Below are 14370 nucleotides of genomic sequence, written 5' to 3'. Positions count from 1 at the left end.
GTGAGGCCGTAATGTAACCATTACACCATCTGTACTGCCCCGTATATATAACACATGGTGGGGATAGAACCCATGACCTCAGCGCTGTGAGGCAGTAATGTAACCCTTACACCATCCGTACTGCCCCGTATATATAACACATGGTGGGAATAGAACCCATGACCTCAGTGCTGTGAGGCAGTAATGTAACCATTACACTGTCCGTACTGCCCTGTATATATAACACATGGTGGGGATAGAACCAGTGACCTCAGTGCTGTGAGGCAGTAATGCTAACCATTACACCGTCCGTACTGCCCCGTATATATAACACATGGTGGGAATAGAACCCATGACCTCAGTGCTGTGAGGCAGTAATGTAACCATTACACCATCCGTACTGCCCCGTATATATAACACATGGTGGGAATAGAACCCATGACCTCAGTGCTGTGAGGCAGTAATGTAACCATTACACTGTCCGTACTGCCCTGTATATATAACACATGGTGGGGATAGAACCCATGACCTCAGCGCTGTGAGGCAGTAATGCTAACCATTACACCGTCCGTACTGCCCTGTATATATAACACATGGTGGGGATAGAACCCATGACCTCAGCGCTGTGAGACAGTAATGTAACCATTACACCATCTGTACTGCCCCGTATATATAACACATGGTGGGGATAGAACCCATGACCTCAGTGCTGTGAGGCAGTAATGCTAACCATTACACCATCTGTACTGCCCCGTATATATATCACACATGGTGGGGATAGAACCCATGACCTCAGCGCTGTGAGGCAGTAATGACCTCAGCGCTGTGAGGCAGTAATGCTAACCATTACACCATCTGTACTGCCCCGTGTATATATAACACATGGTGGGGATAGAACCCATGACCTCAGCACTGTGAGGCAGTAATGTAACCATTACACCATCTGTACTGCCCCGTATATATAACACATGGTGGGATAGAACCCATGACCTCAGTGCTGTGAGGCAGTAATGTAACCATTACACTGTCCGTACTGCCCTGTATATATAACACATGGTGGGGATAGAACCCATGACCTCAGCGCTGTGAGGCAGTAATGCTAACCATTACACCGTCCGTACTGCCCTGTATATATAACACATGGTGGGATAGAACCCATGACCTCAGTGCTGTGAGGCAGTAATGCTAACCATTACACCATCTGTACTGCCCGTTTCGGGACAACAAAATGTGATAAACCTCATGTTGACCTTTTGACTGTCGACCTGATCGACCTAACCCATGTCGACATTGCTGCATGTCGACCTAATGACTGTCGACCAACATGCTGGTTACCTAATGATCCACACCCTACCATAGTATGGGGCCCATTTATTATTGTATATTCTGAATGAAAAGCAGCCCCCCCCCAGCTACCACCACCACTGAACTTGTGTAATTCATGAGTGTCTCAGTGTAAAGGGACAGTATGGTAAGCCTAGTAATAACTGTATCCTTTTCAGTCAAATTCTGTTTTGCAGATTGTTCCGGTCACAAACGTCTCGTTAGGACACGTTCTATTACTGTTCTCTAGATTTGAAATGTACTTTGGTCAGTTCTGTGCAAGACTCCGCCCCAGTCGTGGGATGATGCACAGGGAAGTGGGCGTGGTGTATATGAGGGGTGGGGCCAGTGTGGGTGGTGTTTCTGGATTTTCAGGAACAAGACAGTGTGTATAGCAGCAGAGACATGGTCAGTACTCAGTAGTGTATACAGCAGCTGGGTGGGCTGTGCAGTCATGTGTGTGTGATGTTCTGCGTGTAGAATGGTAGAAGTGTCATGTATGTCACTGGACAGTGTAAGAAGCTGTTCGGTAGCTTCCTGGTTACCTATAGGGCTGTTACTTATTATTGTAGAGATTTGTTACAAAGTTCCTATAATACTGTGATCAGCACTATACCAATAGGTAATGTTTGTGATACTATGTAGCCAGCTGGGCTATATAACGTGCCGGTATGTGGGAGACAGTATTAGCAGAAATAGGGATCAGTCTGATTATATTATTACAGGGCTCGTAACAGGAAGCTACAGGGGTCGGTCAATCAAGCTGCGAGCAAAGGAAAAATTCACCGAAGGCGGTCGCAGCCAGGGCCTGGACAATAGCATTAGGGACTATGGCGGTTATTCTTGTTTACTCCTTCTGGCAAATTCCTTCTTAAATGGAAAAAAAACATGTGCACTGCAGGGGGGCAGATGTAACATGTGCATAGAGAATTAGCTTTGGGTGGGTTATTTTGAAAATACTGACTGCTTTTTACACTGCAAAATAGATCTCACTTTAAAGTAAAACCCCACCCAAATCTAACTCTCTCTGCACCTGTTACATCTGCCCCCAGGGCCGCCGACAGGGGGGTGCCGTGGGTACAACTGTCCCAGGTCCCGGCCTCTGGAGGGGCCCTGGCAGCTGCCCACAGTGGCACGGCACCACCCCCCGCACCCACACAATGCATTTCCCCACCCCCCTGGCCAAGCACGCACAATACACAGTGCAGTCTGCAGAGCGCCGAGCCTAGGATACAGAGGGGCTCCGCGCTCTGCAGGCTGCACTGTGCAGTGAGTGCTCCGAGTCCTGACTGTTAGAGGAGGGAGAAGATGCTGCACCTCCGCTGCTGGAGGGGGATGTTTTTGTTAAGTAACACTAATTGGGGGGGTGTAGGGGGAGGCGGGGTGCTGCGGCGCGCGCGCTGAGTGTTTGTCGGTGTGCGGGGGTGTTGCTGGGGGCCCAGGCTGAAGGTCAGTCCCGGGCCCCAACATTACTTGTGGCGGCCCTGTCTGCCCTCCTGCAGTGCACATAGTTTCCTCCATTTGAGAAGGAATTTCCCAGAAGGAGTGAACCAGAATAACCCCCTATGTGCATCCACAGATCCCCACCATCAAAACAGGAGCCAAATTCTGAATAGGCCCCTTTATTCAGATGAAAGAGCTGCCCTTTTCCATTAAACCATAACCTAATCCTGCACAGTCTGCATCCCTGATGGCTAACCTTGACACTCCAGCTGTTGTTGAACTACACATCCCAGCATGCTCTGCTTCAGTTTTGCTATTTGGCCAATCTGATGCAGGGCATGCTGGGATGTGTAATTCAACGACAGCTGGAGTGTCAAGATTTGCCATCAAGGGTCTGCATAGTCCTATGAAATTGGGACCGTGTGGGGTTAAGGCGAGTTCCTTATTTGTCTTGTAGTTCGGGAGGGATGTCCTATTACATTCCCAGCTAGAAAGGGTTAAACTCTGACACACAACTTTAATACTCCGTAATGTTTCTGTTTGATTCTCAGACCGAGAGTTCCTTTGGTTTGGTATCTGAGAAGTGCGATATAGCGTCATTCATAGAACAACACGCTGGTGACCCCGCGTATCAGCGGAAGCTGAAGGTAAATAGCTTTAAATCCGTGTGGGATTCACTAATAACCCCCGCTGCACATCGCCGGCACTCGCATTGTTAATAATCGCATATGCATTAACAAATGTGATTATTAACTCAAAGGCGATGGCCGGCGATGTGCAGCGGGTTCCCCCCTCCCTGCCTGCACCCTTATCCGGCTTTAAGGGCTCCGTTTCCTCCTCCCTGCACTCGGTAGCTGTGCAGGGAGGAGGAGGTCACTGGTCCGGGCAACACAGCAGGAGGCTGCCCGGACACAGGTGAGGGGGGTGCGTCGCGGATCGGCGGGGGGCGCATGGGGCAGCAGGGGACGTGAAGGGAAGCCCATAGGCTTCCATGGGGTTACGCCATATAGAATTGGCGTAACCCCCCGCAGTGAAGCCCCGGCTGTGGGGCTTTGCTGCATATGAAAATGCGGTAAAACCCCCGAAAACTGGGTTTTTACGGCATTTTCAGTTTGGTGAATCTCGCCCTTGGTGTGTTGTGGGCGTCACATTTACCTGCTACACTATCGATGAAAAGATTTGCTGGTTAGACAAATGTGAGGTATACAGTGGCATTACTACCCGGGTGCGGCTCGCACCTGGGTGCCCACCTCAAGTGTGACACAGAAGTGCCAGCTCTTCTGGAGTGACAGGAGCCAGTTGCTGCACTGTGATACTCTCCTGCAGCACTCGGCTCCTGTCATAGATAACAAGCTGGCACTGCAGACGGCACCATCTCCAGGGGGCAGCCAGCATCTCCGGGAATACTGGACAAGGCTCAGAATGAAAAAAATGTCACCCCCATGATGCCACACCCCCTTGAATTAGGCCAGGCCCCCTTTTCAGATGGCTGTGCCCCTGGTGTGACGGGGTGTTCATGCAAAGTGCACACACCAGGTGGCGCCTCTGGGAGCATGGCGTATTTGTCACTAGTTTCCAAAATATATATCCTAGCTCTGGTGATATCTCGCCTACCTTTCAGACCGGCTGGACCTTCTGAAAACTGGGACTATTATCCACCCCAACCAGTGTCTGACTGGGATACTAAGGGACCACCGGGGGTAATTGTAGTGGAGCCGGGTCCAGTGCATGACATCACTGCACAATGTTATGTCACGATGCGTTGTGATGTCACAACGCAACGTGACGTCCACCCACATGACTCCCCTGGGAATCTGGAAAATCAGCTTCCAAACCTGCAGCTGCCGGGTTAGTCAGTAGCAGATGACCTCCCTGCGGCGATAACAAAGACATGTCAGCATAGACCCCAAAAAACATTGAAAAAACCCATGTCGATCTTTTTCATTAAACACCCCCGATTTTGGCGTTTAAATACAGCAATTTGTGTGTCTCCAAGGTGGGGGCGGGGCTAAAATGTCAATCGTGTGATTTTAGCCCCACCCCCTCCATGGAGATCTGCAAATCAGGTTATTTTCCATCCTGGGGGTGGTGCTTCATGACATCACGCTCAAGCCCTGCCCCGAAATGATGCTGAAGTCTGTCCAGGCTTCTCCCCGGAGAGAAGACAAGAAAAGTAGGCAAGGTCTGCCACTGGGTTAAAGCAAATTTAAACCTGGGGGACCAACCTTAACAGGAGTCTGGTTTTGGTCATCTCGTCGGTGACTTGGGACCATTCCCAGATGACCTCCCAACAATTAAGATTCCGATGATCAATAGAACAGTTGGGATCCCAACTTACAGGTGCTATCCTCCCTCATGGGGGTCCACAACCTCCATAGAGGGAGAATAGAACCCACTTGGGACAGGGGATACAGTCACAGATACATGTCCAGGGAACTTTTCATTGACCTCTCTCTCTTTTGATATCTACAAACTTTCTCGAAAGTTCTCAAAAAAGTCTCCATTTTTTTATTTGCCCTTCTATTGACCTGTGCTTCCTTCTTGTGTGTTTGCGGTTCCAATGTTAATCCAGGAACTCCAGGCCACATACTGCGCTGTCCGTACAACGCGAGCCGATGGCAGCTGTTTCTATAGAGGTCTGGCCTTTGCCTACTTAGAGTCTTTGCTCGGTAAACAGCAGGAAATACTCAGGTGGGTGCTGCATTTATTAACCGAATAAATCCCTTTTGTGATCCCAATTCAGAACCATAGTGGTACACCTCCATTGTTCATAGACGTATGGCCCCCATACACTAGTCCCACTTGTCCTAAGGACAAGTCGGACAAAATTGCCCTAGAGCTCCCTCGGCAGCCCCCCAGGAGGCTCACTTACGATTTGGCACTTGATGTGCCATTTTTACATGCGATACCCTGAACGAACAATAGGGTGGACCTAGGGTACACATCAGATCCCCAGTTATGCAGCATGTACTGGGAACCTGTATACCTGCAATAACCACCTCTGTGCTTCCCCATAGGTTTAGAGAACGTTTAATCCATAGCAGACAGGAGCTCCTAGCAGCCGGGATCTTGGAACACCGATTTCAGTATTACTATGAGACAGTAAGTTACTATAACGACATATATTTACTCCTCCCAACATTTCTCCTAATAATCCAAACCCAACATTTCAGTTGGGTTTGGATTATACCCCATGGGAGCTGGCAACGCCCATTGACACTCCATGTCCGTTCTTTGTGCATCACAAGGCCGGAGGGCATGAGACATTGGTTCCGGTGCTCCTATGCCAACAGGATGGCAGCGGGAACACTATTCAGTACAGATAGAATGAAATGGACACAACTTGGTCCTGTACAAGTTATTTGGGCAAACAAACGTGCGACAAGCATTTGCTGCAGGTTTACAATGCTCTAGGTTGTTGTTATGGCAATACGCACGTTATCTGGAGCCTCTGATGATGATGACATCTCTGAGCGCTGGCATAGGGATACCCAGGCAATAAACCGGGTCCTGTCTGCAGTGTGAACACGGTTTCAAGCAACCGAACACCCAGAATCACCCCCATAATGTAGAGGGGACATACATGGGACAGAGGGGATGGAGGGAGGGCCCCGTCCAGGGCCTCAAATAGTTTTATATTTCTATCTGCTTATGTTTGTGCTGTAGCCGTAATATAACAATTACTTTTTTGGTGTAAAACATTTCCTATAACTGAACTAATCTCAGTTTCTTAGCATTGTAGATATGACTGAGAGAGAAGGTTCTGTCTCCAACCTACTGAAAGCCTTCAACCATCCGTGTGTCTCGGATGGTGCCGTCCAGTACCTGAGACTGGTCACCTCCGCCTTCCTCAGGAACAGGGCTGAGATCTACCAACCATTTCTAGAGGACGGACTGCACATACTGGACTTCTGTACTCAGGTCATCCATATACTCAGTGTGTAGAATAGTTACTGGGGTATGAGGAAAAACAACTTATCTGAGAAACCTTTCTACATAAGTTTTCTCCTTGCCTGATAAATGCAGGAACATCTGGGGCACTTGTTCCAGAAGACCTGGTGTAAGAGTATCTTGAAGTTACTTTAACGGTTACTTCTATTCCCTAGCAGGGGTGTCAAACTCAAATTCATCGGGGGCCGCATCAGCAGTTTGGTCACCCTCAAAGGGCCGGTTGCATCTGTAGGTCCCCCTGTATAATTATAATGCCATGACACCACAGGCTGCTCCCCCTGTATAATATAAAATGAATGCCATGACACCACAGGCTGCTCCCCCTGTATAATAATAATGACATGACACCACAGACTGTATAATATAATAAAAGTAATGCCATGACACATAAATGATTATACAGGAGGAGCAGCCTGTGGTGTCATGGCATTATTATTATTATACACGGGGACACCTCAGGAAACAGCAGATATATATATTTTTTTTATTGTGAGTGTGATCCTCATCCTCACTTACTGTTTCTCCGTCTGTCCTGCAGCTGCTGCGGCTTCCAGCTTTTCTTCACTGCTTGCTGCGGCCACACTGTCCCCGACTCCCAGTCCAGCTTCCCTGCCTGCTCCTACTTCTCTACAGACGCATGGGCGGGCGGCGTCATCGTCATGACGTCCCCACCCAGTGTCTGTCACTGCCGGGCATCAGAGGGAACAGGCGGCCGGGCCCTCCTCCACGTAGCCGTGGAGGCCGGCGGCCATGTTTCTGTAGCCGCATACATATGTGCCTACAGGAACATGGCCGCCGACAGTGGAGGAACAGGTAAGGCGGCCGCGGAAGCGGCCCACAGCACTCCTGTTTTAGACACACTGCCCCTGCGTGCTATCTCCTCGCGCGGGCCACATGACGAGGTCTGGTGGGCCGGATTTGGCCCGCTGGCCTTGTGTTTGACACCCGTGCACTAGAACATGTTCCAGTTTTACATAAGTAATACTGGTAAGTAAAATGTATGCTATTAAGGTCATATGTTTGTGTATTGGGGCCAGGGTTGCCGACTTTGAAAAAATCCTCTGCGGGAGAAGCCCGGAGGGGAATCTTGCATTACTCGTTTTGGGGGCGGGGCTTAACTGTGCCGTCATTAAGCCCCGCCCCCATTACAAGAAATAGCCAGAATAACAGTTATCCATGGAGGGGGCGGGGCTAAAACGTCACGATTGTGCCGTTTTAGCTCCGCCCCCTCCCCTGAGACCCGCGGATTGCGGCATATAAATGCCGCGATCGGGGGGCTCAGTGGGGGTCCCCCTGATTCCGGGAGGGTTGCCCACCCTTCCGGGGGCCGGGAGGAAGGACCCGATTTTCGGGAGACTCCCGCAAATTCCGGGAGGGTCGGCAACCCTGATTGGGGCATATGTGTATAATGCCACCACTATGATCAGGAACCTTGCGAGACACTAGAACACTGGTTTATAGACATTGGCATGGAGGCTCCCCCCACTCTGCAGACTCCATAAGCAAAGGAGGGACACAGGGACTGCCATCAGGGCTTCAGAACCACATCACGGAAATGATTCTCCACCTTGGTGGTCTTCAAACTTTGACCAGCCTGGTAGAACACTCAGACATCCAGTGTCAGCCTGAGGGAAGTGTAAAACCCATGTCGACCTTGTGACCTGTCAACATAACCCATGTCGACCTAACACTGTCAACCTAGTCACCTGTCGACCTTCATCCATGTCGACCTAGTCCCCTGTCGACCTTCATCCATGTCAACCTTCATCCATGTCGACCTAATGACTGTCAACCTAAGTGTGGTTGATAATACGATCTACACCCAGCGGAAGTACTGGGGGTGCACCAGCCCAAATCATGTGTTAGGATGAGGAGATCCGGAAAACATGCTCTGTTAGTGGGGCACCAGGACTGGAGTTAGGAAGCGCCTGTGTAGTCCTTGGTTATGTCATGTATGTTACTCAGCTCGGAGCTAGCCTAGGTGGCATCTCTGTGTCCTGTTCACGTGCTCATTGTCCTGTCCTTGTTTCCAGCACGTGGAGCCCATGAACACCGTATGTGACCATATCCAGATCCTCGCGCTGACGCAGGCGCTGGACATTCCTCTGCAAGTAGAATATGTGAACTCAATAGGCCCTGCGGTAAATCACCACGTCTTCCCCGAGGGAGCCAAGCCCACCATCTATATGCTGTACACACAGGATCACTACTCCTTGTTATACAGAGCAGGGGAGATGTGACATCACAGTATCACTGAATCCCGGCAGTACAAGGAGGTCATCAACTCGGAAAATGATGTCTTTATCTACATGTTCTGCCAAGAGGTCTTACCATCAGAGCTGAAGGAACTACAGGCATATATATCGACATGTCTGTATCGGTCATACACATACATTGGCAGTGAGACCTCCTACCCACTGAAGCCTTTCCTGGTAGAAAGCTCAAAGAAAGCCTTTATCAGACATTGCCTCTCTATTATTACTAATATTGTACCCAGATCTGTGACCTTATAGCAGAGAGTGGGCAGGGATCTTATTGAACTTCTGTCCAGAGACCTCCTTCCGGGATGCGGTCATTTGGTCTACAGCATGATGGTAGACAGTCATTAGGTCAACATGGGAAAATGTCGACATGGCTCTAGGTCAACATGAGTCTAGGTCGAAAGGTCATTAGTTTGACAGGTCGTTAGTTCGACAGTGTCTAGGTCAACAGTCAAAAGTCGACACAGGGTTTTCACTGTTTTTTTTGCGCCGACATGCGGTATTTCATGCTCTATAATCCACTAGGGCATGGTGGGAGAATAAAATAGTGTGCTGAGCGTAGCGGTGCATTTTAAACTGTGTCCATGTCGACTGTGTTGACATTCAGGTAAAAAAACAGTGAAAAACCCCATGTCGACCTTTTGACTGTCGACCTAGACATTGTCAAACTAATGACCTTTCGACCTAGAACCATGTTGACCTTTTCCCATGTCAATCTAATGACTGTCGACCATCATGCTGTAGACCAAATTATCCCAACTCCTTCCTGGCCTGTTCCAGCTGCTGTGTTGTCTCATGCCGTCTTGCTATCAGCCCCAGGCAGTGCATCATACATTGCAAGCTCCACCAACAGCTCCAGGCTTTGCACCATACACCTTGAAAAAGCTGAAATTAAGTCAGCGAAACGCGTTGGTGGGCATTGGAGTGAGCACCCTATCACCATCCTCTACACTACTTCAACCATCAGTCGGGCAAACTATTGGATCCCCACAAAGAAATTATTTAAAGGCAAAGAAATCTGCAAATCCCAAGGAGAAATTCCTCCAACGGTGAGCTCCATTAAGCATGGATGCCATCAACTAGTGAGGACTCGGACTTACATCTGCCTACTAATATCTACAGTGGTGAGATCATCTTGAGGCTCTGCTTACTGTATATATTTGAGGAAATCTCAATTGATTGAAGAGGACGTTGAATTTAGTGGTGTTCATCTCCCATGAATTAACTTTTCGTCATTTTAATTTTTATTCAGTATATGTTCTTATACTTGGGAAAATTATTCATTTTACTGCTGTAAAATTACCATAACTAATGCTGCTATTGTTTAATGATTTAATAAATGTTTTTCAAACAATCCCCTACTGTGTTTAGCGCTGCTTTACCAATTGTTGTATATTTGTCTTTGCACCATAGACCGCAGGCTTCACCAACAGCTCCACCATACATCACAAGCTCCACCAACAGCTAGAGGCAGTGCACCATACACTGCAGGCTTCACCATACATCACAAGCTCCACCAACAGCTACAGGCAGTGCACCATACACCGCAGGCTTCACCAACAGCTCCACCATACATCACAAGCTCCATCAACAGCTACAGGCAGTGCACCATACACCGCAGGCTTCACCAACAACTCCACCATACATCGCAAGCTCCACCAACAGCTACAGGCAGTGCACCATACATTGCAAGCTCCAGAAACAGCTCCAGGAAGTGCCCCATACACCGTAGGCTCCACCATACATCACAAGCTCCAACCAACAGCTCCAGGTGGTGCGCCATACATTGCAAACTCCACCTACAGCTCCAGACAGAGCCCCATACACTGCAGGCTCTACCATCAACTAGCCTATGTGGATCGCATTGCTGGTCCCAAGCCCGGATAAATGGGGAGGGTTGGTTACCTGTGGTGAATGTGTCTTCTATAACCAGGTCTACAATTATTGCTGGCTGGACCATGGATAAAAGCATTGGTACTTCCTCATCTTTGCGGCCACCGCTTACGCCAGTTACGTTAGCCGCTTTCCAAATATCATCATCGTCCCTTCGCTTGCCACAACTTTACTAAAGGTAATAGATGGTGGCGTGGACACAGGAGGGTGGCATGGACCCAGGGTGGTGGCATGGTACTCAAAGATTCCTAAGTAGGTTCCGTAGCGTAAGTGGTGGCTGCAAAGATGAGGAAGCTCTGGAGCATTTAATGATCTTGCATCCATAAACGTTAATGATGCTGTATCTGTGCGGTAGGGTTAGGACTTCATAAAGTAACTGAGCATATATCAGGCAGGTAAGGTTACTAATCAGAAATATGGTCCCACATTAGCATTATTTTACAGCAAGGTCCAGTTCGCAGTATTCTATGTACACAAGCAGACTGTCAGTAATGATGCTCCTTAGTGCAGTCTGCCCGATGTACAAGTCACCTGTATGCTTATAGGGCCAGGGCTGGCTTACAGCTGTGTGCTGCAAGCCTCACTATCAGTGCTTGTATGGGACTCTATATTACCGACACCAACGAGGTGTCACATATGGGAATGGAGTGAGGCACGGACAGGTTTGGGAAACTCAGGGGCAGATGTTTAAGCCTGGGGAGGCGATAAAGTGGCCAGTGATAGCGCAGCAGCCAATCAGCTCCCGACTCATTTTAACCATGTCAGTAAAATGACAGTTAGGGACACATTGGCTGGTGTGTTACCACCAGACACTGTACCAGGCTTAATAGATCTTCCCCTGAATCCTGATAGCAGTGAGGAACTAGGAGTGACCACAAGGTGGTGCTGTTTAGTTATATGAAGGCGATAGTAACGCATTTGTAGCCTATGGTGCATTTGGAGACTTTAGAACAGCGGTTTCTAAATGTTTGGGCATCCCGGGCCCCTTAGTGTATCAGCATTGTTTTCACAGCACCCCCAAGTTAAACGTCTCTTTTTGAGAAATTTCGAAGTAAATTAAATTAAGTAACTTGTGCTTCTGTCATTCATAGGGCCAGTAATATTGTGGTGGTCAGGGTTGTGCTTCTGTTCCACCACATATTGTATGACTAAGGGAGAGCCGTATTATAGCGATATAATAGTCATTGCTACAGCACCTCCTGCCAACGCAGCAGAGTGCAGACTCCGCCCTCTGGCTCACAGCTTAGTGCCGACACACCACCTCTCCCTGCCCGGTTGACACCAGTGCGCTTGTATTCATATACAATAGGTTGTATTGTAACACAGCAAGCAGGAGGAGGAGTTTGCAGGTGCACACTATAAATATAAATGCTAGACCTTTTAATATCTTTGCTATATTGCATTGGAGGTTATTAGTATAATGATGGCCATTATTATGGGCTTGCCCACCGCGTCCAGGTTACCTCAATAGGACAAGTCCCTAACACTACTCTGAGACAGGTCCAGGGCACAGGGCCCCCCAGGCCAGCCCAGCAGAACCACCCCATGGCATCACATTAGTGTGAAATTGAGGTGATAGTAAAAGGGATAGAAGAAATTATATGTGATAAGACTTACCTAAGTAAGAGGTAATAATAAGTGTGGAGGGTGCTACATATATATTAAACAAACTAAAGGGGTGATGGAAAGTGTACGATATGATGCCATGGAGCAGCCCAGCAACAGCAGCCCAAAGAGCCCAGCGCCCCAAACACAGTCCCACAGACCAACACTCAGCATATATGTATAGTAGGACTTACCCTCATAGTGCCAAGCTGCGGTGTGCAGTCTTGAATGTTGGGAATCCAACCTAATTAAACTCAATCTGGGACAGGTGGGTGGGGTGCTAGTTAAGGAGGAAGGCGTCTCTAGTTCCTTCCAGTGTGTATGAATACACAATATATAGTACATAGGGGGAGGGGCCCTGAACTGCACACCCTGGACATATGAGGTGCTACCTGCTGAGACCTGTAGTGCAGCAAGCAGGAGGAGGAGTTTGCAGGTGCACACTAAATATAAATGCTAGACCTTTTAATATCATTGCTATATTGCATTTCTGAGGTTATTAGCATAATGATGTTCTATTGAGGTAACCTGGACGTGGTGGACAAGCCCATAATAATGGACATCATTATGCTAATAACCTCAGAAATGCAATATAGCAATGATATTAAAAGGTCTAGCATTTATATTTAGTGTGCACCTGCAAACTCCTCCTCCTGCTTGCTGCACTACAGGTCTCAGCAGGTAGCACCTCATATGTCCAGGGTGTGCAGTTTAGGGCCCCTCCCCCTATGTATTGTAACACACACATCTATGGTCTCATAATATACAATAACCCTGATAACTGACAGGGGCAGATGCACTAAGATTTGGAGAGAGATAAAGTGGACAAAGAAAGTAACAGTCAGCTACCTTTATCTTTCATTTTTGAAATGCAGCCTGTAACATGGAGGTTAGGAGCTGATTGGCTGGTACTTATTTCTCTCCTCTGTATCTTTCCGAGATTTAGTACATCTCTCCCACAGAGATGAAGCTGGGCATACAGACTGGGAGACATTGGCTGGTACCCAGGAGATACCATGAGCAAACCCAAAGATCACATCTCAGTGTATGCCCACATGATATCTCTGCTCTTGGAGGGATACAGAGGGTTTGTTTGTGGGTCGCACAAGACACAGTAATACAATGGACCCCCTTTATTTCAATGTATAAGACCAATAGGTATTATATATGGGGGTGTGCTACCTCGGACATGGATTTAGAACAGATAAGACAAGGAGAAAGATGTCCTGTGTCGGTGCACCAAAAATGGATAGAAAATAAAATCTAACTTTTATTAATACATTTTAAGAACTGCGAGATAAAACAAAATACAATGACAGACAAGGGTGGGGTATAACACTCTTAAAACTAAGGTGGCAGGCAGACTAATGTAGTATAGTATGATTTGTGTACTGTATTAGTCGAGAACCATGTGCTGGTGGTCCGTACAGGGAATAACCTGTGCGGGCCACTTACTGGTATCTTGGCACCGGAGGGTTAAATAACCTCTTTATTGTGTGCTCAAAACCAGTATAAATGCTAGCCTTGGAGACAGTGGAATGCAATGCCACGGTTAATGGAGGTTAGGTCACAATTAACTCCGTGACCACCGTCCCTGATAACCGGGTACCTCTTATGAGTGCACACTAACAGATTGCACTTGTTGCTCCCATATGGCTATAATTTTGCCTAAATATGGAGTCTCTGTGCTTGGTCTGGTGTGCCTCCGAGTGAGTCCACTGTGCCAGTCCTATGGAGTCGCCTCCAGGGGGACCTGGCTATCTCGGCTAGTCCTATGGAGTCGCCTCCAAATGGACCTAGCTAATAGCAATATAAAGCCCTTATAAGGGCTGGAGCGATAACGCACAGGTTCAAAGTTATTTCAACATTAAATATGAAAATAAACAAAACTACAATAGTCTGCCCGCGCACCGCT

General features: G+C 48.1%; 1 protein-coding gene across 1 annotated transcript; it reads left to right on the top strand.

The window, feature by feature from the left end:
- Positions 1–1667: 1667 nt before the first annotated feature.
- Positions 1668–10313, top strand: OTUB2 (OTU deubiquitinase, ubiquitin aldehyde binding 2). Its single transcript, XM_083166241.1, has 6 exons — positions 1668–1710; positions 3297–3392; positions 5318–5436; positions 5763–5847; positions 6472–6666; positions 8730–10313. Exons 1-6 carry the CDS (start codon positions 1708–1710, stop codon positions 8934–8936), a joined length of 705 nt encoding a protein of 234 aa, XP_083022367.1. The 5' UTR covers positions 1668–1707; the 3' UTR covers positions 8937–10313.
- The last annotated feature ends 4057 nt before the right edge of the window (positions 10314–14370 follow it).

This window comes from Crinia signifera, chromosome 12 (genome assembly GCF_055691185.1).
Source record: "Crinia signifera chromosome 12, ASM5569118v1, whole genome shotgun sequence".
Lineage (NCBI taxonomy): Eukaryota > Metazoa > Chordata > Amphibia > Anura > Myobatrachidae > Crinia > Crinia signifera.
The sequence above is the reverse complement of the archived record's forward strand: the minus strand, read 5'-3'. Positions and strand labels throughout refer to the sequence as shown.